At 37.9% G+C, this 24,256-nt stretch overlaps 1 protein-coding gene across 1 annotated transcript; it reads right to left on the bottom strand.

The window, feature by feature from the left end:
• Nucleotides 1-892: 892 nt before the first annotated feature.
• Nucleotides 893-24,228, bottom strand: TRAPPC11 (trafficking protein particle complex subunit 11). The gene is made up of 29 exons (XM_056489532.1): nucleotides 23,802-24,228; nucleotides 22,707-22,876; nucleotides 22,212-22,282; nucleotides 21,243-21,357; nucleotides 18,811-18,910; nucleotides 18,028-18,101; nucleotides 17,702-17,798; nucleotides 16,761-16,894; nucleotides 16,294-16,441; nucleotides 15,743-15,836; nucleotides 15,313-15,392; nucleotides 15,139-15,217; nucleotides 15,002-15,056; nucleotides 13,856-14,001; nucleotides 12,755-12,816; nucleotides 12,522-12,654; nucleotides 11,805-11,935; nucleotides 11,135-11,290; nucleotides 10,437-10,624; nucleotides 10,083-10,231; nucleotides 8,398-8,519; nucleotides 7,632-7,751; nucleotides 7,216-7,281; nucleotides 6,960-7,116; nucleotides 5,232-5,340; nucleotides 4,911-5,002; nucleotides 3,897-4,030; nucleotides 3,346-3,513; nucleotides 893-1,864 (listed from the first exon to the last, which is right to left on the bottom strand). Exons 1-29 carry the CDS (start codon nucleotides 24,006-24,008, stop codon nucleotides 1,820-1,822), a joined length of 3,402 nt encoding a protein of 1,133 aa, XP_056345507.1. The 5' UTR covers nucleotides 24,009-24,228; the 3' UTR covers nucleotides 893-1,819.
• Between the last annotated feature and the right edge of the window lie 28 nt (nucleotides 24,229-24,256).

Raw genomic sequence — 24,256 nt, 5'->3', positions numbered from 1 at the left:
CAAGGTGGCTCCTGCTTGCTGCATGTTTTTATTCACATCAGTCATTTACATAGCATAAAAGGTGTGCCTAGCATTTTAGAGACAATTAACACAAAAACATTTGCTTTGTGGTGTTTACAGCTATAGTAAGATCACATGAAACAAGAAAAGATTCCCTTTGTGAATGAAAGAATTGCAACTATGGCAAAGTAGGAAGTTTTTTCCATGGTGTGGGATATGCCTGCATTTCTATATTATTCTTACTACTCACGATTTTAAGTAGGAATGCATTTACACAATTCCCTTAAGACTTCAACATTATTGTAACCATGAATGTATTTTATGCCACCCCTTTTTCAAAGGGATAAAAACCACTGTTGAACTGTTTTGTGGGGGAAGGCACCCAATTCTCCACCAAACACTTACACTACCTGCATCAACACGTCTTTTAAGAAGCAACAACAGAGGTGCCAGCATTGCTGCAACCTGAGTGGCTACTTATAAGAAAAAAATATCTGGAAAAGAAATACATTTTCCACTCCTAAAAAAAAAAAAAAAAAAAAAAAGAGAGAGAGAGAGAGAAAGATAAGATACCTATTCCATGACTGCCACATATTTCAGTACATTTCAGCAAAGAACAAGGAAGATTAAATTGTTCTTCCCAGCACAGTTTGTCAGTCATCATCTTATCCCCATCTATACATTGGAAAAACCCTCATAATACAACTACCTCTGCAATCCATGATAAAACAGTATATCCTTGCACATTTTTTCAGGACTTCACTCATACTTTTCTTCAAGTATCACAGCTGTTATTTTGGACTTCAGTGTCATAGGTGGATGCATCAGTCCACAAGTGAGATCAGTTACAAAAAAACTGTGAAAGCAATGCAGTAAGGGACAGTTTCAGAAGTACTCTGTCACAAGCAGTTTATTAGAATTTCACTTTGACAATAAATAAGGTATTTCCCAAGCAATCAAAATGTAATCATTTAGAAAGTTAAACAATGCAAATTTTCACAATGCAAGTTTTTATATATACATATTTGACTGTACTTTACAAACCAGTTCATCCAGAGCTGTACAACTCTAGGATATCTTTTGTCTTTTTTTCTAAATTCACACAGCAGGAGACTATCAAGACATGAATTTAATCTGGAAACTGTGTGTGTAAAAGTAACCCCAAACCACATCAGCTCCAGGTTGGATAGTCCAACTGGTATGACTGAATCTCTGTTCTTTAGACTAGCTGCTGAATTTAAAATCAGATGTATGGCTTACCCAGAAGAAATAGTGCCTTTTGAGAGTTATGATTTTAAACGACTAGTAAGCTGCTCAATTGCAACAGTACAATGTAACCATTTGTAATTTACAGTGCTACTGTACAATCTGCTGTCTTCAACACAAGTGGCACAGGACAAACTTCTGTAAAAAAATGATAATTTTCAATGTTGTAAATCTCTAATAGTAAATACAAACTTTGCACTTAAACTGTTAACTGTGAAAACATCTTTCAGGTTTGGTCAAATGAATTAGCATTTCTTCACTTAAATACTCAAGACATTTAATAGGCCTCAATAACACTTAAAAGTTTGACATTCAAAATTAACTTCAAAAGAATGCTCCCGTTAAATAAAGCACCATGATTTCCCCACGTGTTTATTCCTTAAAGAAAGTCTATGAAACACTAGGTTTTTTTTTAAACATTAGTTCTGCTAAGAGCTGTAATTTCAAAATAAAATTTAATTCTTATGGGTTGATCAAAGCCATGTTTCCAAAGTGAGCTTTACATATTCTGTGCAACATCCCATTTCCTTAAGTGCAGAGGTACAGGTCTCAGTCATGCAGCTGCAATCGAGTTGTCATCTGCTTGACGACCCTGAGGCTTTAAGAAAATAAAGAAGAGAATTTTTTTAAAAGAGAACAAAAAAAAAAAAAAAAAAGAAACAAAACAAGCCACCAAACAAACGCCCCTCAAAAAACCCAAACCCAGCCAAAAAACCCACACCCAGACAGAAAAGACAGACTACTAGGAAACCAGCTCTGCAATACACTGTGCTGTCAACATAGCTCTGGTACCCAAGGGTAGCATTAAGCTTATCCTACTTCTAAAGCTTTCCAACAGTGGCACAAACACAGAGGACATCCAACTGAAATTTCAGTTTACCCCCATGAGAACTTGGTAGAGACCTCAGCTCCTCAACTGCCCTGTTAAATGCCCTCTCCAAACATAGCTTAGCACAAGGCCTGGCTGAGCTCTGAGCATTACTGCAGTACAGAAAGCTGGTAATTATCAGTGTGCAAATCAGGAATTAGACTGACAGTTTCTTGAAGGAATTTTCAGCAGCATCACTAGAGATAGAAGAGAGCAAGGAGGAAGTTTTAAAGAAGAAAAGCCATCCTTACAATAAGGTTTTCTGAGGTTCTGACAACTCCAAAGCAAAAGCAAAGAACTCTGAAGCTTGAGTCCCCAGGAGTTTTATGAACACCATGCTTTTGAGAAAAAATGCCTCTTCTATTTACTTAGCAGGAGACCCTGACAACCAATCTTGAAGAGCCAGTGACTGCCAGCATATTCAAAAAGTAAGTTCTGCCTATCTATTTTGGTTAAAACAAAATTGAAATAATGCCAGGCCCGTTTCCTAGAAACATGATTACAGATGTCTGAACAAGTCCATCTCAAATCATATAAACAAGTCTTTGGGCTCCTTGTTTGTTAAGAGTCTGAATAAAAAGTGAACAAAATATTCTGGAGACAGCAGTAGTGGAATGAGAAAGCACTGTTTTGGGCAAATGGATTTAAATGATTCTTAAGAAGTCAAAAGATCAGATTTTTTGTGGCATGCTTGAACTGTCTTCAGAGTTATACCACTTATGAAAAAAATCTAGACTGATTCACTGACAGAATGTGTTTTTAGAAGTTATTCAAGGAGGTGTAGGATGCTACAGTCTCTGAATCCAGTCATATGGGTTGCTCACACTTTTTTCAGAAGTATTATGAATTATGGTATTAAAAGCATTTGATTATTTAGCTCCCTCTACTATGCTCAAAATAGAGGCTATTTTAAAACTTATTTTACAGAGTGAGACATGGAACAGAACAATAGGGACATGACAAGCACATTCAGTTCGTTCATATAGTGGTAACCAAATACATACTGCACTAAAACAGATTTCCTAAAGATTTTGGCTGACATCACCAATGCACAACACAAGATTTTTCAAATCAAGTAACCCTTCTACAAGTTGGACATTTCAGTCTGCTTATAGACTCTCAGCTTTGGACACAACTGGGGTAGTTGTCCCCAAAATCTGAGCAGAACCAAGGGGAGCCTTTAAAACACAAAACACTCCTCACAGCCTTACCTTTACAAAAATGTGTGTCGGTATGAAACGTCTGAGCAACTGATTGGTGAAATTTGGGAATCGCATCAGGTTAACGTGAAGAGAAGGTAACTGCTGATACCCAGCCATCAGAGGATAGAAGTTATATAACATCTCCTGCTGCGTGCCAGGAAGGATTCTTAGTCGGATCTTAAAAAGGGAAGAAAAGAAAAACACAACCATAGGTATGTTCTGTGTCCAAAAGCTATTATTTATGCTATTTATGCACTGGTTACTTTCTGAAGCTGGAAAGAATATAACTAATTTATAATTCTAGTTAAACTATTGCTTCTATACTAGAACACCATGTTACCCATAAACAACATAACAAACAGCTCCTAGACAGGCCCTTTTTAAAGCCCTTTTTAAATGGAGTCTGCATTCATATATTCTTCCAGACAGGATTTACCATACTTACTTTAAACATCTTAAAAGAAATGAGTTTGTCCTCTCTGTACATCAGTAACTCTAATCAATGTATTTCTTCACTACCAGATAAACCAGCAGGATCAGTGGATGTGATCATTCTGTACCTGTTTAAGGCCAGAGAACATGAAGGCATCACTGGGTTCCACGGACACCTCCACATCCTGGACTAAATTGGTCTTATTTTGCAGGTGATACCTGACAGGTAAGGATTCTCGGACTCGACCAAATGATGGCAGATCTTTGGAAAGAAAGCAAGTAATTTCAGATACAAAACACATCCTCAAATTCCACTAAAAAAAAAAAAAAAAAGTCTATTGCAAAAAGTAGTGAAAAGTTAACAAAAAAAGATAAAACAACTAGGCATCTAAAGCACTTCTGACAAGTTTTTTTAGAAACAGATTAAACAACAGAACATTACAGTTTTTCAGTACCATGTTTCAACAACTAGTTTCAAACCTCCCAGCTGCTAACACTGCTCAAGAATCCTAACTAGGAAGTCACTTCCATTGCTGCTGACTATTTTCAGCTTACCAAAATCTAATCAGATACTGTCAGGAAGCTTCTTAGAAGTGTAACAGGATACCAGGATAATGGAAGAATCTCAGTACAAATGAAACCAAGCTGAGGAAAGCATTAAAATTATGTGGGTTTGGTGGGCATTTCAATCCCCCTCTGTTCTTGTGCAGGTGAAGAGCTAGAAGAGAAACATTTCACCTGCCAACAAGCATCTCCAGATCTCCAGTCTGTTTCTTCCTGGGATGCACCCAGGACATGGATGGATGGAACAACTGTTGCCATAGGCATCTAAGAGAAACCTACTTGGAAGGCTGCATCAGAAGAGGTAACTCCAGTCTATGTGCTGCCATATAACACAGGTCAAGTATTATGTCAACTCTGCTGACAGCTTTTAGAACACATTTGTGTAACTACCTACCTCCTCTTCCCTTCTAATGGGGAAAGAAGAGCAAGCCTTTAGGCAGTTCTTTCTCTAGCTCCATAATATTCAGCACCACTTTTCTGTATTTTGCTACAGTAAATTGAAGCTCTGAGTGCTGTAAAAAATTTTGGCAGTCTTGAAAATTCTAATTGGGACATGCATGTTACCAAATTAATATTACCTGCATTAACATGGAGGGGGATGCTCTCTACAATCACATGTGGAAGAGTGATGACTGTGTTAACAACAGGTACACTTTCCACAGGCGAACTTCTGCAGGAAAAAATCAAATGCAGACCATGTTGAATACTACACTACATAAAGTATCAAGTATACAAACTAAGTAGACCAAAAGTCTAGACAGTGTTACAGGAAAATACAAAACTTTTGTTTTTTGCACTCCTCCCCACTCCCAAAAAAACCCCAAACCAAACAACTCACTATCATTCCTAAAAACAAATCAGTTTACTTCCTCTCCTTATCAAGGCCAAGAGATGCTTACCTCCTCCAGGAGATTATATAACATCCAGTTGCCACTCCACTAGCATTAGTAACTGGAGGACATCGAAGGCAAAAGCACTCACTGGCACTCTCACCTGTCTGTAAAACAACTATCAGCAAGATTTTGTTTAAAATCAAAGCATAATAACAGCCTAAGCCACCACGTCTAGAAATGCAATATGACACAAACACAAGCATTCAGCCAGAAAGACCTCTGAAGTGCTTTGCAAAGTATACTTACAAAATACAAATCCTATATATACATATATATAAATCCAGTATAAATCCAATAGATTGGGAAGTATTTCAATCCATAAAAAGGTAGCATATGCAAATACATGTCACTTTACTTTCTGAACAGCATTATATTATCTTTAATGTACACATAGAATGAGTCACTGCAAATTTAGAGTTCATAAAACACACACAAAGAGCAAAACAACACCAATTCAAATTTCACACTTCTACAGCAGATTCCAAGACATCAGCATAAGATGCCTCTGATGCTTGAAAATTAAAATGAACATGGACACATCCCCTCTCCCTCTCAAATGGGTGAGAACTGGGGAAGAGAAGGAATACAAGAAAAATCTACTGGCTTTTCAATGAAACTGAGTTATTTTTCTTCTTTTCTTTTTTCCCCACTCAAAAAAACTTTAAAAATAAAGAGCCTTTCCATGTAGAGAGTGATTTTAAAAAAATACTATGAAAAGAGGTTTCAGTTGTTCAAAATTCATCATTAATATTTTAATAAACCCCTTCAACCAAACGATAAACAACTGAACAGTTGATATCTTCAGGGTTCATAAGTCCTGGCACTTAACTCTTTAGGAGCTTCAACCAGAAGCCATGAAGCACAAGATGCAAGAGCTGAAGATGAAATATCATACTTTGAAGATGAAATTACTTGGAAAATTATTGCTTTTTGCCAAGCAACCCTTGAATCAACAGAGCGAGTAGAGCCTTGCAAGTTCTTGATTGCATGAGTGGACAGCTGCCCCATAGTCAGGCAACCACCCAGAATACCTCATTGGATCCAAAGTTTTGACAGAACACATAATTCACATCTCTGATGCCACAAATGCAAAGACAATGTTTTGTTGGAAGACTTTGGGTCAGCTCTGCTTTTAAGTACTCCACTTATATATCTCTAACGCTAACACACTGCAGTTTTAATGGCTGAGGTGTTCAAGATAACTTTTAAAAATGTAAGTAATAAGTTACTAAACTGTGGTAATATTAAAAAAAAAAAAAAAATTGCTACTACTGGTTGTTCTTTATAGCCTACCCTTTCTAGCTCCACATTTTTCAGTTTTGTGACTGCAATCATGGACATGGATCACTGGCCTTTGGATACTACCTCTATCACGTGGTAAAGTATTTACATTCCAGAAAGTATACATGGCTCAGAAACACTGGAAATATTGAGTATCCTTCAATATGGATATCCAAGAAGTTGCACTTCAGGGGCTTTCTGTCATGTCTATTATATTTAGACTTTCATTCACCATCCATCATCCAAGTCTATTTAGTTGACCTAGTGAAGCAGAACTACATTTTAAAGCATGCTGCTGTCCAAGCTGTATTCTGGCAAGCAACTAAAGTACTAAGCAGCTTTCTTCTACCTACAGTTCAATAAGCAAAACCTATTTGAAGTGTCCCCCTTTATTACTCCCAATTTATGCAAAAAGAGTCCTCCTGATAGAGAACATCCTCTAAGAAAACTTACCATTCTCCACATAAGATTCCAGTTGATCTACTGGGGTCATGGAAGCTGACAGCTGTAACTGGCTTGTTACAATAGTGAGAGGCCAAGGAGAGGCACTCAGGATGTCCGTCATCAGTAAAAACGGTATATCTGCAAATACTCTGTCCAAGTGCTCCAGCTGTCAAGACACACACAAGCACTGACTATTTCTAACTACACAGGGTGTGACTCCAAAGTGCTGTGATTCCAAAACATGAACAACTTTTCAAAGACATACCTTTGTAGAGACAAATTTGACAGCAACATCAAAAGGAAATACGGTGTCTATGGTTACAGTTTCATCCTTCAGAGGCAACAAAAGGGATGGGAAGAAGAGAGGAAAAAAGTTGTGGTCAGCTTAAGGCCTGGCTATTGATGCAAATGATTATTAAAGTTACTTTTAATCATTATTTTAAATCCTCCCCAGAGAAGAATGTATTTTTAAAGATATTTACGAATAAATATAGAAAATTTTTCTTCTGCTAATAATTATGGAATTGCTCATGCTAAAAAGGGCTATCACACTGCTGATTTAGCATTTATTCAATCCCTTGAAAAGGATTCTAAGATACTCGAAATTACAGCTTTTAGAATATTTCTTGCATTTCACAAATTTATCTGTATAAAATGCAAATGGTGCATCTTTAAACCTACCCGGTGACATCTGCAGAGGATTTCTTTCCCCTCAACAACAGTGTTGATTAAGTAAGAAATGTAAAACAGAAACATTCTTGCACCAACTGTTGCACAACGGATGTATATTGGTTTTTCCAGCTGCAAAATAAAGGAGAATCTATGAGCTATATGTAAGCTACATTAATTAGGCCAAGAGCTGTCCAAAAGTTGATCATCTGACTTGGTCCAACAGGGCAGCAGTAGAATTATTTTGACCATAATTTATCTCCTACAATGCACAATCTGAATCATGCAGTGAATGATTCTAACCAGAGCAGCACAACTCCAATTGCTTCACTCGATTTGTTTGTTCCAGATGCTTGTCTGTTACTTAACAATGCAAAAAAAGAACCATAACTGGGTAATATGTGACACAACCAACTTCTAACTTGCTAGTCACAACTTCAGTTTAGTGCATATTTGATCCTCTACCATCTTGAATCACACTTGCTGACTATTATCTACTGTCCATTAAGCATTGCATTTCATTAGCAGTTGAAATTCGTATCTCCCAGCTGTACCATCAAACCCAGAACTCATTCTCCAATTTAGTCCAAAAGGTGATCTCATTAAAGGAATACTAAACTACATATAGCCAGTAGGCAAAATATACCATAAGTATTTAATTTATTGGTTCAGATATCAGAAAGTAAACTGAAGTCTGTCTACAGAGAGCCTTTTATTAGTTGGTCCCTATTTTCTTGAGTGGGAGTAAGATTATAGAAGTAAGGTTTAAAGCCTTGACCTTTTCTCCTGGTTGCAAGTCTCCTACAGGGATATCAGGAAGCAGTGCAGGAAAAGAGTCATCACATGCATCTGTTCCATGAAGAGTCACCTGAGTTTTCTGAGTCAGGTTGGCATCTTGCCCTATAATTAAAAACAGTGTTAGTATCCACACAGGCTTACATCACTAAAGCATGAAAACAAAAACTAAAAGTAAATATAAAAATCTCAAAAAGCAATGCATGAGGAATTAACACAGTTCATTTTCTCAGGAGAATCTTTCAAAAGTACCAGCAGAAGACAGATTTGACAACATCTCAAAATTCTCCAAATTGAAGCATTTGCACCCTTGCAAGTTTCTTGTTTTCACCTCTTTGGGTCAGGAAAAAAAAAAAAAATCTCAAAAATCAGAAATCATATCTAGATGTTCCCTACCATCTATTTAACACAACAGGATTATGTGATCCAAGTTTTTTCTTGACACTCTGTAATGAAGTAGAAAGGAAGTTTCACTGTTCTGTGATTCTTTTGTTTTCAAGAATATGGTTTAATGATTTCACATATTTTTGAAACTCTTCTTTCAAGTCAGTGTTGAAAATACATAAAAAGAAATGTATAGATGTTAAATGACACCATTCTTCAGTCAGAGCTTAACTAGAATAATGGCATTACTGCAACTACATGGAATAATTTTCAAAGCAAAACAAGCCACATCCTGCCAAAAAGCTACAAGTGTGGAAAATACATCACCTTCTCTATAAATGAAATGTCAGATTTCAATTGTTCTTTTAATGCAATCAGCAAACCCACACTGACCTTGCATATTCCATGTTAAAGAGATTAGATCAAGCAAGGAAAAAAAATTAAGAAAAACAAAGACCATGTATTGAACACTGCTTCAGCAGCCAAGCCCAAACATCCAATTAAACAAGTTTCAAGAATACTCCACTGACTTTAATGAACCATACAACTCTATAGAAAACAAGGTTCTATTTCAGAATACACAGAGCATATGGCATCCTATATGCTAATGACTTAAAAATATTTTTGCTTTCCGGGATAATTGCTACAAAGAGGCATACTGAGTATAACATTGTGCTTCACACTCTGAAAACTGTCAGCAGTATCTACATACAGATAGCTAGGACTTACACATACAGTATTTGCATTTTTCCTTTTGCTTTCTAAGAAATACTGCTTCAGTGCTCCATTGTTCCCCAAATTTCAAGTGGTTTAAAAACCAAACCATGTTGTCCAGGGCAGGGAAAACAAAAAAAGCAGGGTGGGTGCCAGAGAAAACCCACAAAGTCTATACTTAGAAAACATTTATCTAGCACTGTCTAGTGCTTTCAGCTCAGCAAGAAAAAGATCTCTGCTGGGGGAAAAGAAAAAATTTAGTTACAAGCATACTGAATAAGAAGTTGGAAAGGAATATAAAAGCTTTCACATTTTCTTTCCAATTTGTAAAGATTTATATTCTGAAAATAGCTATGTAAGCACCACAGACAAGCAGTGGTTAAAATAATCATAACTGAATGAGTCTTTTAGCTGTTGTTCTTACCACTGGTATTCCACAATTCCCAACTTTCACTTTGGTTTGGCTTTTAATTACTGCAAGAAAACAGTTTACTATATTTCTCTGCACTGCATCCACAAAAAGGAGTCAATTATGAGACTGTTGAATTAAAAGAAAATAACCCCAAATACCTGGCTTTAAACCTGCTGTAAGCTTGACATCTTTGGCCACTGTCTCCTCATGTGACTGGACTGTCACAATCAAACAATACATTTCATTAGTCAGGGCAGGAGGTTCATGACGGAGCTGAACAGAGATGTTTGGCACTCTAGAAATAATCCTTTAAGAGAAAAGACTCAGTTATTGTATCTTTCTTAAATAATTTGCTTTTAAGCCTAGTTTAAAGGAGGCTAAAGCACTCTGTAGTTTAAGAAAGTTCCCACAACTGTTGGCCTATTAAACTAAGAGATGTGAGGCTCCTGAAAAACAACGCGATGTGAACAACTCAATAAAAAAAAGAGCAGTTTGGAACTCCAGTTACTCACATTGTGCTTGCCTGAATAGTCAAAGTGTCCCAGTGCACTTCATTGTCTGGAAGTTTAGGTCTTCTCTTGAAGGACCGTGCTGCCTGCAATGCTTCTTGAGATGAGGAAGCATCTCCCCCTCCTCCTCGCCAGTTCAGAATCACACAGCGGCCAGATTCACTGCCCAGGATCAAATCCACAGAAGTGATCTGATAGACACAAATTTAAAACACCTGTTGGTGAGTCTTCCTACCACCTATTGTAGGAATATAGTTTTCCAACATACACAAACATAATAAACACATGTACCATCAAAAAGCTTCTGACAGCTTGGAGACTGAGGACCTCATCATCCCAACACTTCATTTAATGAATGACAGTGGAAAAAGTATCCCTGATCAGGTGCAAGCAGTGTAATAGGCTGCAACTTCCTACCCTCCCAAAGTATTATACCACCACTCACTTTTTAAGTATTGCATATATTAAAAAAAAAAAAAATTAAAAAGTTTTTTTAACTATTGTTCAATTTTTGTGGTTTTCTTTGTTTTTTGTCATTGTCAATAGTTTCACTCACTTTTGATACTCAGTTTCATTGAGTATCTGATATTCAGGCATTCAGAACTGCAAGTGACTTTTTCACTGGTGCCAGATTAGGGGCACATGGTAGTTTGAGTTCATTGTATGCAACAGTAAGAAGGGTACAAAACAAATGGACAAACCTCAATCTTCTTCCCTACATCTTCAGTTTTTGCAACAAATTTAAAAGAGAATTTTCTTGTTTTGCCAGGCACTAAGCACATTGTTCCTTGTGATGACTGTTCTAGAATATCACTTTTCTGATAGGCTTCTTCTACAACACAGTATTGGTTGTAATCCTACAATGGAGGAGTGAGGAAGAAAGTTGATACATTCAGATGGATGGCATCTTTAGAGAGTAATGGCAATATAGCAAATATTAAGGCTCTGTGTTACTGGATCAAACTGTATGGGTTTTTCCCACTTTACATAATATCAAAGTAAGACAAGCAAGTAATTACACTCCAATTCTCTAACACAAGATATCCACTATATTAATATAACTTCATGAATCAGAAGAAATAAGACATCAAAATGATTCTGCTGAAACTTTAGCAAGCTTCATAAAAAAACCCCAGATATGACAGATGAACAAATCAAACTGCATTTCAGAGTCTTATTTCAGTATCAATATACTTGTCAAAAGCAACAGCTAATGCATTAAAAACAAAAAAAAACAAAAAAAAATTTCAGCTTAAGTATAAACCATTTTTGGAAAAAACTTGATTTTTTTTTAATGTTTAAAACCAATAAAATGCTATTCTATTCTTATTATCAGTTTCTATCACTACGTCAGAGATAGAACACAGGTACCTGATTACTGAAACTGATGCAGAGCTTAGAAAACCTGATAGGATGAGGACAATCAGCTCTCAAGTATACATCAAACTGCACAGGAACATCAACATGAAAACTAGGAGCAAGAAATTTTGCTTTACACTGCACTGGAATTAAAAAATAAAAGAAAAAAGAAACAAGAAATAGGCGTTAAACATAAACTATAACATTAAATTCCAGAAGCACAGTCCTGAAATGATCGTGGCAAGAATGGTCCTGTGTATACTCTTTGAACTCTGTTTTGCAAGTGGACAAATTTGGCTACTAATACTGTCACAGAAATCCACTTTTCAGCACTTGGCCAAAACCTTTGCACAGGAGAGGACATACAGATGTCCAGCAGAAAATAGATAGTCCTGTACACTTGGATGCCACTCATGCCCCCTTTTCAATGGCAAGTATTACTTAGCATACATTCTGCCCTCTTTCCTCAGAGTCCTACTTCAAAGCACACCAGAATGCCAGAAGTCCTTTCACAAAGCAGGGAATTCTTTAGTAATTCATATCAGGCATAAGAGATCACTGACTTCTCTCATTATTTCTTATCTTGTTGATTTAGACAAAGAACAGAGCAAGGCTGAAATACTCTTTTTAGTTTTAATACACCCTTCATAGTTTCATCCTAATTAGCTATTTTCAAGGTATAACTACATCCAAATTTATGATGTGGTGTAAATTTGCTTTTTTACTTACCAAACGGTATAAAATCCTGGACTTCTATTGTAAAAATATTACTGCCTGCCAAGGAAACACGGTCAGCCCACAATTTCTGTGATGCTTTCACAGCAGCAGTGTCACAATCAGGCTCAGGATCAGGACTTTCATTCTGTATACAGGCAAAGGATTACAAAGAGCAATAAAAGAAGGTTACTAGACACTGACCACTCATGATTATTTAAAAGGGTAATTGGAGTTCTGACACCTACCATCAGAACTTTTATGAGATTTTTTTCTATTCGAGATTTCTGATCTTCTTTAAGAGTAGATGCTAATAAAGAGAATAAAAACATTACAAGACAGAAGCAAAAGTCTCTACTCTTTTTCAACTTAATAGTAAATCTCTCCCTCAGACCGCATCTTTCAAATAACACATTCCAGAGGGAAACAAAATTCTAACATCCTTCAACCAGTAACAATATTCCCATTTAAAACGTTTCCTCTTGCTTTCACTGGAACAAAGTAAAATATATATTATTATTAGACAAGCATTTTGTAATTTATTAGAGCAAAGCCTCAGAAGAATAACACTTGTACCTCCTTTATGTTTATGTTTAAAAACAGAAGAAAGCATAGACAAGTCTGGAACATGCAAAGAGGCCAGCTCAGACAATACTAGAAAAACTACAGAAGGTGACAAGAAGAAACAAGGACTACTTAAAATAAGCATTCTTTTCTTGAAGAAAAGTAGTTTTGCACCATTCTCTTCTTCAATAAAAGCAGAGTAGCCTGACTAGCTCTAAGATGATGCAAACTCATTTTTACCACACCTGCACTAATAGTGGTATCAGCAATTTAGGGCCCAAAAGGATTATTTCTGTGATGTCAAGGAGCAGGCATTACACAGACCAGAGTGCTTGCATTGTTACTATGGAGCCACTGTATGCCACATTACTTCCCTAGAACATCCTGCATACATATTTTATCAGCAGAGTTCTAAAAAGACTCTGGGAGAAGCATATTTGGGATGTTAAAGTCCAGAAAAAACATGTTAGCTTCATTACTAAGAAAAATGTTTCTCTTTTAGCTATATTGTAGTTCTTTCCTATCCCAAAGCTCAGGAAGTTCCTGTTACATTATTTGAACAGTCTCAAATAAAGCTCTGTCTCTCAGACATCCTGACACAGCCTATTTGAATGCAATGAATTTTATAATAGAAGAGAAAGACAACTCAACTCCCAGTGTAGCATATAAGGTAGTAAAAATCCAGCACAACTACACAGTTATTTTGTAATCAAATAATCTGAAGTACTGTAAGCACTGTGTCTGACAATGATTTGTCAAATTTCGAAATATTCATAAAAGAATACCTCTGCCCAGTAGCTCTAAAGAGTATGTTATGTAATTTTTCAGCTGGGCCATCAGATATGAACATTTGAGTGCTGTTGTCAATATGGAAGTGAGGAGGGTCCACCATCCTTCGCTGCGATATTCACACATAACATAATCCAAGAGCCTGCAACACAGCAAAGTTCAGAGGAAACAAGTTACACTCACCAATATTTGGTATCATTAATACAAATTTCATCTCCACTAATACAAATGCTAGATTAAAGTCTCCTGTTTATACAAGGTGATGATTTATCAAAAACAGCATGAAACTATGATAAAGAAGCATTTATTCCTGAATTTTCTATTTTGAGCTGGAAAAATTTTCACAAGAAAACTCATCTGTCTTCACATAAAGAACTAGCAAAACAACAATTGCACAGAAGTGCCTTAGTCCAATATTGCATTAAAAACATGCCTTTCTATTGAATATGCAGTAACTATTTAGAAAAACAAACCAAACCCCCACAATAAAGTCCCCTTCCAAACTAAAGAAGTTTAATATTCCTTAAGCCAAGATGTTTCTTTTCTCTCCTACTTCCTATTCCCTTCTTATCTCTATCCAAGGGTTTTAAAGGTCCACAACATATGCATCAATCAGGCAAAACAACACACCTTAATACGTTCCTAATACTGACCACTGTTTGCACTGTTTTGTTTTAAACTCTTGTTAACTATTTAAGACAAGCATTTCTGCCTACTTCAGAGAAATCTACTTAACATAAACAAAAAATGCTTGTTCATAGAGCAATCAGGCTTGGCACAAACTGATCTGCTTATCCTAGCCTATCTTATCTTCCATGTAAAGTCCAGTCAGCTACTAACAAGTAAATACATCTCTCCTACTTAAAACAAGAGAGACAGCACTCAATCAGTGAGCTAGAAGTAGATAATATTTGCCCAATATGGCAAATTCCCACAACAGCTCAGAGCAGGAAGTTTTTGTGCTCTAATAACTGACTCATCTTAATGTAAGTGGAGTTCATAGACTCAATAGCTTGTGCATCAATCACAGCCAGATACAAGGAGCATCTCACACAAGCTTCCAACATTATTCCACAGCAATAGGACATGGGGTCTTAGTGAGAAGATAGCATGAAAAAAAAGCAATAATGAATGATACTCACTTCAAAGCTTTGGCATAATCTTTAGCATAGTAATATTCTTCACCCATTTGAACCACTGGAAGAAAAAAAATCCAGATCACTACTGAAAGCCTTTGCAAAATTAAATTTAAGAAATGCATCTGATTATCTATACTCACTCAAATGACTTTTCATTCTTGGACATTTGTATTTCTTGAACTGTGCGACAGCATTACTCAACAAAGTGATTATTAGCTCCTAGCAGATAAAACCATTACTGATATCATTATATATGCAAACATTAGTGTCACATTAAGAAAATAGATTTTTTTTTTTTTAAGAATAAAACTTACCGAGTGAAGAACATTTTTCTCTTTTAACTGTAGGGATAAAATCCCCATCTTCTCCTTTTCAGGATCAGAAAGATCAAAGCCTGCATAAGGCAAAGAAAAAAAAAAAATCCATGAAACTGGAATTCTGTCCAGACCCAAAGGGAGTAAATTATACTGTGAACAATATGCTATATCAGCTTCAACTCAAACATACTCACACATTCTTTTACCTCACAGACAGATATATCTCCCTAGAAGGGAAATTCTAGAACACAATTATCTTTCCCCTTGTTTTCAAGAATTTATCCAAAATCAGCAAATTACAATAAAACCATCTAGTCCTTATATCTTTTAATACTTAAAGTATGCATGTTAGGAGAAGTTAGCCCTTTTCTAATCTGATCTCAAACAAGGATTCAAGATTATATTTCTGTAGCATAGAGAAACATACTTAATATTCCTTGCCGCCATGGTCTTTGCCCATAGAAATCAAGCACTCCAGTTTGTGTTTCCAGGGGATCCGGATTGGGATATGTCACTGAGGACTGTAAATTCAAATATAGTAATTAAAAGGGTTCCTGTTTCATTTTCTGCCAGGCAAGTGTTAGAAAAATACTAAAAAATACCCCCCCCTCCATATCCTAGTACTAATGCTCTTGTTACTCTGCTTCCTGTAAGTTACCAGATAAAGTGCACATATAAATATACTGGAAAAACAAAGTGAGTTTTCAAATATCCATAGATGTAAAAGTATATTTTTTTAAAAAAAAAATTAAAACATGTCAGAATTATTTGTAAATAAATAAATACTAATGCATTTGTTCTGGGACAACCTTTTCCATACATAAGGAACACACGTTATGTTAACAGGCATCACAAAGACACATATCCTTTCCCTGGATTTCATTTACATATACTACAGATTATTCCACTTCCACTTAAGACTACATGAGCAAATTCACTATCTGGTTCATTACAGAGCATTTTCCTCTCCCAACTTACATCATGGTTACAAAGCATACTTGCTAGCTGTTTCCGTTCCTGTGCATAGTAGGCTGCCTGCTGGTAATAGAAACCTGGATTCTGAGTTTGAATTGCTGTCAATCCCAGTTTAATTGCTTCATCAAACAAGTCACCAAAAGCCTGAAACCTGTTAAAAAAAAACATTTATAATGAAGATTATGTACAGAAAAGCAATATGAACTGAAAGGTATCCTACAAATGAAAGTTCTGGTTACTCAAAACATGACAATTCTCTGTACTTCTGCATCTAAATTCTATGGCTGCATTTGTTCATACTCTGTTCATTCAAAGAGAAAAGTAGTCAATGATCAATGCAGAACAGAACAACAGTTTATGTTATGTTCTTGTGTACCTCTTAGTTAGGGAACTAAGACTTTGTATCTTGTTTAGACAAATAAACCTTTTGAAGTTCAGTTTATCTAAAACACTAGTAAGCAAAAACATACTGTTTAGACATCCAGGCAGCATGCTCAAAAGCCAGTTCTGCACTTCCTATTTTCTTCTTGCATAGGTCAATATGCTTCCTGAACTGTGCAATAGCATCCAGTGGAGTATTATGCTGAAAACATAGGCGACAGATCTAGGAAAAGATAAAAATAAAATGAAAAACTACTGTAAGGCTGCTAAGGATTAGCACTCAACCCCACCACTCCCCCAGCTAATTTTACATATTTCTGAAGGACAAAAATTCATAAAAAACAAAGGAAGAAAAGTAGATGTAAACCATAATGTATTACACCTGAAACCGTATGGTTCTCTATTTCATCTAGTACTATTTATCATCCTGTTCTTGCCCAAGACATCAATGGAAGAGTGCCTAACTCATTGCCAAATATAACAGAGAACTTCAGAGCCTCTAGAAAGATCATTATTTTGAAGCCTGTAGTCCGCAAATGGAATTTGATGGAATACAACTCCAAAATTCTGGTAAGTGGTGGGATAGTTTTGCTTTACTTAAAAGCCCTCAAAATACCACAAAAGAATTGACTGATTCTTAGAGAGTTACTTTCTTTCCCCTAACAAGCAGTAACTGAACTATATAGGCCTAAGCTTTGCAAGAAGACAAAAACATTAATGGAACAAGCAGCCCTGGTGTTCATCTTCCCTGCACAGAGTAAGAGTTAGAGTCTAATCTTTCAGAAGACTGCATCTCAAATGAACTCAAATCCTTCAAGATAATCCCAAATCTCAGCTAAGGATCTTTCTTTCATGTGGAATTCAGAGGTCTCTGCTAGTCTGAGCATAGCTGGTGTTCTAATGATAACTGTTTCTAATCCGTCTCTGTAAAAGCAATATAAAACTGAACTTTATAATCTTTCCCCATTAATCAACTGCATCAACTTTTTTCTTCTAAGTTATTGTCAAAGACTAGAAGTATAGTTGTTACCTTGTAATTTATAAATCCCGCCATGGTCTTGATTTCCAGCATGTTTGTTTCATGAGCCCTCAATTCATGCACAAGATTATAGGCAGTTCTGTAATTCCTAAGCAGGAATATTTAGAGTTAAATCACAGACGATAAAAAAGTTCCAGAACAGGACTGCCAACAGTGAAAAACAGCCTTCCAATCAGAGCATTCTTCCCAGTGAAGAACATGCCCCTTACATAAATAATTTAAATAAACATTTAAATAATTATACATTCAGGAAAATATTTGTCACAGTTTATGGCTTAGCAGTAATTTGGGGTGGAGGAAGCTAACATGAGTCTTACTTGAGAGCATTCTGTGTATCCTGTTTCAGCTCACTGAAGAAGGCTATTTTGAACTGGTGTCTAACAAACAAAAGCTGCAAAACACAAGCAGTGCACATCATTCACAAACATCCAAACATACCGCTACCTACAAAGAGATACATAATACAGCACTTGACTGGAAAAACTGACAGTGCAACTGTTTCCTAATAGTTCTGTCTGCCACCATGACACAGCAGTGATCTTCCAATAGATTCAATCTATTCAAAGCCTGTTACCCTGGCACAAGGGAGAGGCTTTGTAACACCCCAAAATCTCTATGCCAACAGAGCTAATTGTAGTTTGGAGCTCACCACTTGGATTCCAGTTCCAAGAGAAAGAAGCTGGCAATTGTAACAAAACATGATATGTCTGAGTGGATTTGAAAAGCAAAAGTTAAAAACCGAAATCAAGTGCAACTCTGAGTACAAAATATCTAAGGGAAGCACATCCCACAACTTAAGATACTACACTCAAATCGACTAAATTATGTAAATAAATGAGAAGTTTTTAATTTTTTAATCTGAGAACTTAATTTTGCCCTGCAGCTCTTCTAAGAAAAATGTGAGAAAGACAAATGTAAGACCAAAACCAATCAAAATAAAAGTTTAAATTGCAGAAAATAGAACCATATTTACTTCCTATACCGATAGAACATCTCAAATTGGAAGGGGGGAATAAAAACATTTAAGCAACAAACCCTTATTTTCATGTTTTAACATACAATACAAAAAGCACAGTATTTTAAAAATAGGGTAACGTTACCTGATGAGTGGTTTTGTTCAAGAACTCCTTATGAGATTTAACTCTTCTTATTTCTGTATAATAGTAAGTCTGTGCATGCTCATAGAAAGCATTTTCCAACCTGCAACAAAGTTGCTCATAAGTGTCACAAAGTTTCTCCCACATACAAAGAAATTATAAAGTTCTTCAAAATAAGTTACTTTTAATTGTGTTTATGTTAGTGTTGGCAAAGGACCTTGTGGTATTACTAAACTCCTCTTTAAGTTACCACACAGGGTAAGAGTCTGCAGACAAAAACTTTTCACAAAAGGGGTAGTAATAAATAAAACACAAGTTTGAGAGCTTTATGTACTAACTTCTAATACAACAAACTCAAATATTTAATTTAAGATAGTCTCAGGATAAGCTCTTCTGATTTTGGAAGGTAATAGAAAGTTGAGAGATGTCTCTCAGTTAAAACAAGAAAACCCTGCTGAGACTCACACAGTACATCTGAATAGCATCTTATTTCCTGGACTGTGAGGGAAGGAGTGGGAAGGAAAAAACAGCAATAAATAAAATTCTGAGGGTACAGAGTAGGCTTCATCATTCTGTCCAAACATCAACAGCTACTTCGGCTGCAGAGGTCACAGTGGAACTTGTCTGCAAGAGAAATAGCCCAAGACAACTCACAGGGGGAGAGGACAAAGACGACAAGAACACTAAATGCAATATGAGACTGAGGAGGATCTAAGAAGCATATGATGTATGATCAAGCTGTAAGGAATAAAACCAACTAGAACAAGACCAGAATCCAGGAGAAGAACACATGCAACAGCACTGACACATGCAGGAAATAAAGGCTGAAGCATCAGTTCTGTTCTTATAATCTCAATTTAGCATCAAAAAATATGAAAAGCTAGAAGTAATGGTTATTTTATTTTGATCAATTGCAGTGGCAGTTTGTGAGCAGCATGGATACAATAACAGCGTTCATTTATGTTGATAATTATACTGTTTATATATAAATATGAGGGTGAAAAATTAGCCTCCAACTGTGACCCCTCCTCTCTCTGAGAATATATGGAAAAATTAAAACTAATTATAGCAAAACATTATTTGCCTTAACCCTTCTTTTAGATCTACACATAAGTGTCTACCATTCCTCAATCCACTTTTGAAAGGCCTTCCTAATTTATTTGAAGTTGTAGTACATGTAAATACCAAAACAGAAGGCACAAGAAATGTGTAAAATGGCAAAGACATAATATTTACAACTCAGATGCCACATAGCATACATAGGGAGGACTACATGGCCAGGAAGTGGAAGGGGGGAAAAAACCAAAAGCCTGCTAAGAGTTAAACCTAAAAACATTTCTATGGAAAATCATTTAGAATCAGCAGGGCCAAGACCACTGCAGAAGTAGAAAAACCCACTTTACCTCTACCCAGGGAACATCTTGAGATACCTGATAACATTCCTTTAAAATCAGCATCTCTGACTGTCATTACTCAACCTCACAGAGAAATGAAATTGCATGGAATTCATCAGAATAACCTGAAGAATTCCAGCAAACAGGTAAAACATTCACTGCTGGTCTACAATGAATGTACCACAGAGTATTCACGTTAACCTATGACCTCTCAAATTCTCCATTAGAATAATGGGGTTGTTTAGATCAGAAAAGACCTTTCGGATCATCAAACTCAACTGTCAACCTGTTACCAAACCCACCACTAAGCCCATCCTACTGTCCCTAAGCACAGCATCTACATGTCTTTTAAATAAGCTTTAAATGATGACCCAACCTCTTCCCCAGGCAGTCTGTTCCAATGCTTGATAACCCCTTTGGTGAAGAAATTTTCCCTAATATCCAATCTAAATCTCTCCTGATGCAACTTAAGCCATTTCTTCTCATCCTATGGCCTGAGGGGAAGCCCTGGGGAAGAGACCAACCCGCACTCCACTACAGCCTCCTCTCAGGGAGTTGTAGAGAGCAATAAGGTCTTCCCCAAGCTTCTCTTTCTCCAGACTAAAGACCCCCAGCTCCCTCAGCTGCTCCTCATAAGGCTTTTGCTCCAAACCCTTCACGGACTCTGCTCCCCTTCTCTGGATACACTCTAGCAGCTCAGCATCTTCCTGGGTGCCCGAGGTGCCCAGAGCTGGACACAGCACTGCACGGATTTCCATCCACTACCTCCACTGAGCCAGCAGAATGAAGGCCCTGGCCAGCACACCAATAGTCCAACACTGGCAAGCTCACCCCAGGCTTATTTTTAGTGAAACTGGTTTTATCTCTTTCCCACTTTAAGTCTAGTTTAAGGCCTCTTCAGTAAGCTCTGCTAGCTCTTGTGTACAGACCCTTCTTCCCTTTTGAGACAAGTGTACACCATCTGCTGCCAGCAGGCCAGGTGTATGTAAGCCAACCCATGGTCAGCAAACAGAGCAAGACAGGGAGTTTACAGTCACTTACCTTATGATATAGCCAACAAGATGATCAGTGTGTGGAAGTACAAAGAGTGATTTTCCAGAAAGGTCACAAGCATTACATAGAGCTGCAGCCCTCTCTGATGCAATAACATCTTCCCCTAGTAAAGTCAAGGAAAGCACAAGTAAGTGGTATATGATGCTGCAATGTCAAACTAGTTCTAAAAGCTTAAAGGTCAGGTTATGAACCTTAAGTAGACCAAAAGGTCTAAACAGTATTGAAAAACACAATAATGATAAAACCAAGAGCACATTCTTTCTTCCTTCTTTAGAGTACTATTTGCTCCATCCAGCAGAACACATTGCAGAAACTTTCTAGCAGTTTTTGGCAATAAATTACAAGTATGATGTAAGTTTTTCATCTCTCACAGAATTAAATATCCTGTGTCTTAAGAAAGACAAGAGCACCAAGGAAAGACAAACACATACAGCAGGTAGAGCAAAAACAAAAAATGGTTTGCCAGACACTAGAAAGCAAGCTGTAGCTCTACAGAAATGTAAACTGTATCACATTTCACAGTTCCACGTGGCTCCAAAATTTGATTGATTAAAATCAAGTTAAGACAACACACCTCTGTAGGTACCAAATATCCTTTCTCTAAGTTCCCAGTGCTTTGACTGGTTTTCCTGATCTCAGGCAATGTTAAAAATGCAACTTGCTTACAAGAAGGCAGGTCAGATGTATTACCATATAAACCATCCCTGATACTGTGTATCAAAATTTGCACTTGGACTTAAGAGGGAGAAGTCAGGGAAAAACGTATCAAGCGTATACGGTCAACTGTCCTGAGTGCTCTGTTTATCTTTACACCTTCCTGCAGTCACAGGGCATTTAATGAACGTAGATGACAGCAGATGAAGAAGCACAGATAATGTGACAAACCAAAGTCAGCTCAGCCCACCGGGCCTTCTGAAAAATGAGAACTCCATAACTCTGCATAGAGTTTTCAAGTACCTGGAGGCAATGGTGTTTTTTTCTGAATCAAAACCACAGCAACTTTGGTATTTCTTCCCTGCAAACTTTGCCTAAAATAAAGACAACATAGCACAGTGTCAAGGTTTCACTTCTTATTTCTGAATAACCAGAACAAAATAAGATTTCTGTCTAGATGGAAGCACTGGAAGAATGCTACAAAGGTGAAAAAGCCAAACAGCACAATATGCTCTATCACTCAGAGAATGCTGTCTTCCCTCTATTGGGACAGAACAATTGTGCTGAGTTTACCAAGTAAAATTTCATAGGCTTTTACTGTTTTACGTAAGTAACTTCTACAAATAAACCATTTAAAAAAGTTCTTTACTGTGAGTTGTATATTATAAAGCAAAGTCCAAGTTCCCCTTAATTTATATTTAAGAAAAAAAATCATATGTTCTAGAAGGCAAAGAGATTCTGCAATTCACACTTATATTAGTTTGCAGTACATTATGATCCAAGTGAAAAAAGATCTACCTGACAATTTCAACTCGAGTAGCACACTCCAACTGTTTCTCCTTCCACTGTGGCTCATCCCAGTCTAGTTCATAGAATACCACCACAAGTGCTGGAACCAAATTCAGGTGTTTGTTCATCCAACCAGTCTTCAGGATTCCTTTTGGAATATACCATTCATAGGACGTCCTCTGAAAATATTGAGGATATTGAAACAAGCCACAAAAACCATTTACAGACATTTCTAGCAGGAGAAAGGGCATAACCTCTATATTCTTGTCACTTAATAAGTTTATCATCTTTCCTTTAACATTGTTCCCCTCAAGCCTTTACTTCCTATTAAGGCATATCCCTCAATAGCTCAGGCACCAGGGCCTGATGTCTGAGATATTAGCAGCAAGAAACAACAGATTAATGGAGGAATACTGGAGAAGAGCGTCAAGCTCAGGAGCATGCCTCATACACTGCAATGAAATACTAGGCTCAATTGAAAACAGTGGTCTCCAAACAGTGCAAGGACATATCAGTTTAGACTCCTTCTCTTCACCAGCATCATGGAATTATGAAGTTTTCTAATAGTTGACATCGCTTCTTAACTTGCCATTGCAAAGCTGAGATATTCCTTCTGCTGTGTTTCACCCAGTTATAGTGAAAAGTTCTGTAAAAATAGCTTTATAGGCTAGGCTGGGGTTTGTAAAGAATGCATATTAAGTATCTAGTTTCTCCAAAGTTAAATGTTGGGTTTCATTAAAGCTCAGATTTTGCAAGGTACCTTAATGCTATGTAGAAGAGTAGCAAATACTTCAAAAAGTAAACCATGCGGGCTTTCTCTGCTTCTGGCTCATAAGCTAAGGCACCCCTACGTTTCCTAGGCACCCACGGCGCTCTATCAACGCCCTCGGCTTCCCCTTCGCCCTCACAATTTCCCTGACCCGAAGCTCCCACCCTTCCCCTCCAGCATCGGGGGAAGCGAGGAGCGGCAGAGCGCGGTGCCAGCCCGGGCAGAGGGAGCACAGCCCGTCCCGCAGGGAGCCCCCGACCCGCACCGCTCCCGGGGCCGCCGGCGGCTCCGCAGCCGGGGCAGCGCGCTGGGACCGCACAGGACGGGGACACTACCTTCGTCCGGCACTTGGGGTACTCGTGGTCGCCGGGCAGCACTTTGAAGGAGATGGGGACGCGGTCGGCTCTGCGGTTGGCGCAGAAGGCGTCCCACACGGCGCGGTGCACGGCGTTGTACACCACGTCCAGGCCGGTGAGCGTGACGAACGCCATGGGCCGGCAGCACAGCTCCACCGGGAAGTCCCAGTGAGTCGGAGGGGTCATCCTGCGCCCGGGACGGCGGCCTGCGAGGCGGCGGGACGGCGGCGGGAGGGCGGCCCAGGCCGGCCACAAGAGCGCCCCGCTGTCCCGGGCCCGTGTTCCCTGCAGCGCCGCTGACCGCGGCGGGATGGAGCCGGGAAGCGCCGGGAAGCGCCAGCTGGGAGCGGCCGCGGGTCACGGGAGGCGGCGCGGGCGGGCCGCCGCCTCAGGAAGCGAGCGTCGGGCAGCGTCAGAAGGGCAGCGGGAGCGAC

The sequence above is a fragment of the Oenanthe melanoleuca genome, chromosome 4 (assembly GCF_029582105.1).
Source record: "Oenanthe melanoleuca isolate GR-GAL-2019-014 chromosome 4, OMel1.0, whole genome shotgun sequence".
Taxonomy (NCBI): Eukaryota; Metazoa; Chordata; class Aves; order Passeriformes; family Muscicapidae; genus Oenanthe; species Oenanthe melanoleuca.
This window is presented reverse-complemented; position numbering and strand designations above follow the sequence as displayed.

Excerpts from the sequence above, each read along its gene's own strand:
- TRAPPC11 (XM_056489532.1), bottom strand. The coding sequence starts at position 24,008 with ATGACCCCTCCGACTCACTGGGACTTCCCGGTGGAGCTGTGCTGCCGG. Across the intron at positions 7,752-8,397 it reads ACTTGCAACCAGGAGAAAAG|CTGGAAAAACCAATATACAT; the intron begins GTCAAGGCTTTA and ends TTTATTTTGCAG. Across the intron at positions 5,341-6,959 it reads GGAATCTTATGTGGAGAATG|TTGTTTTACAGACAGGTGAG; the intron begins GTAAGTTTTCTT and ends TCTTGCTGATAG.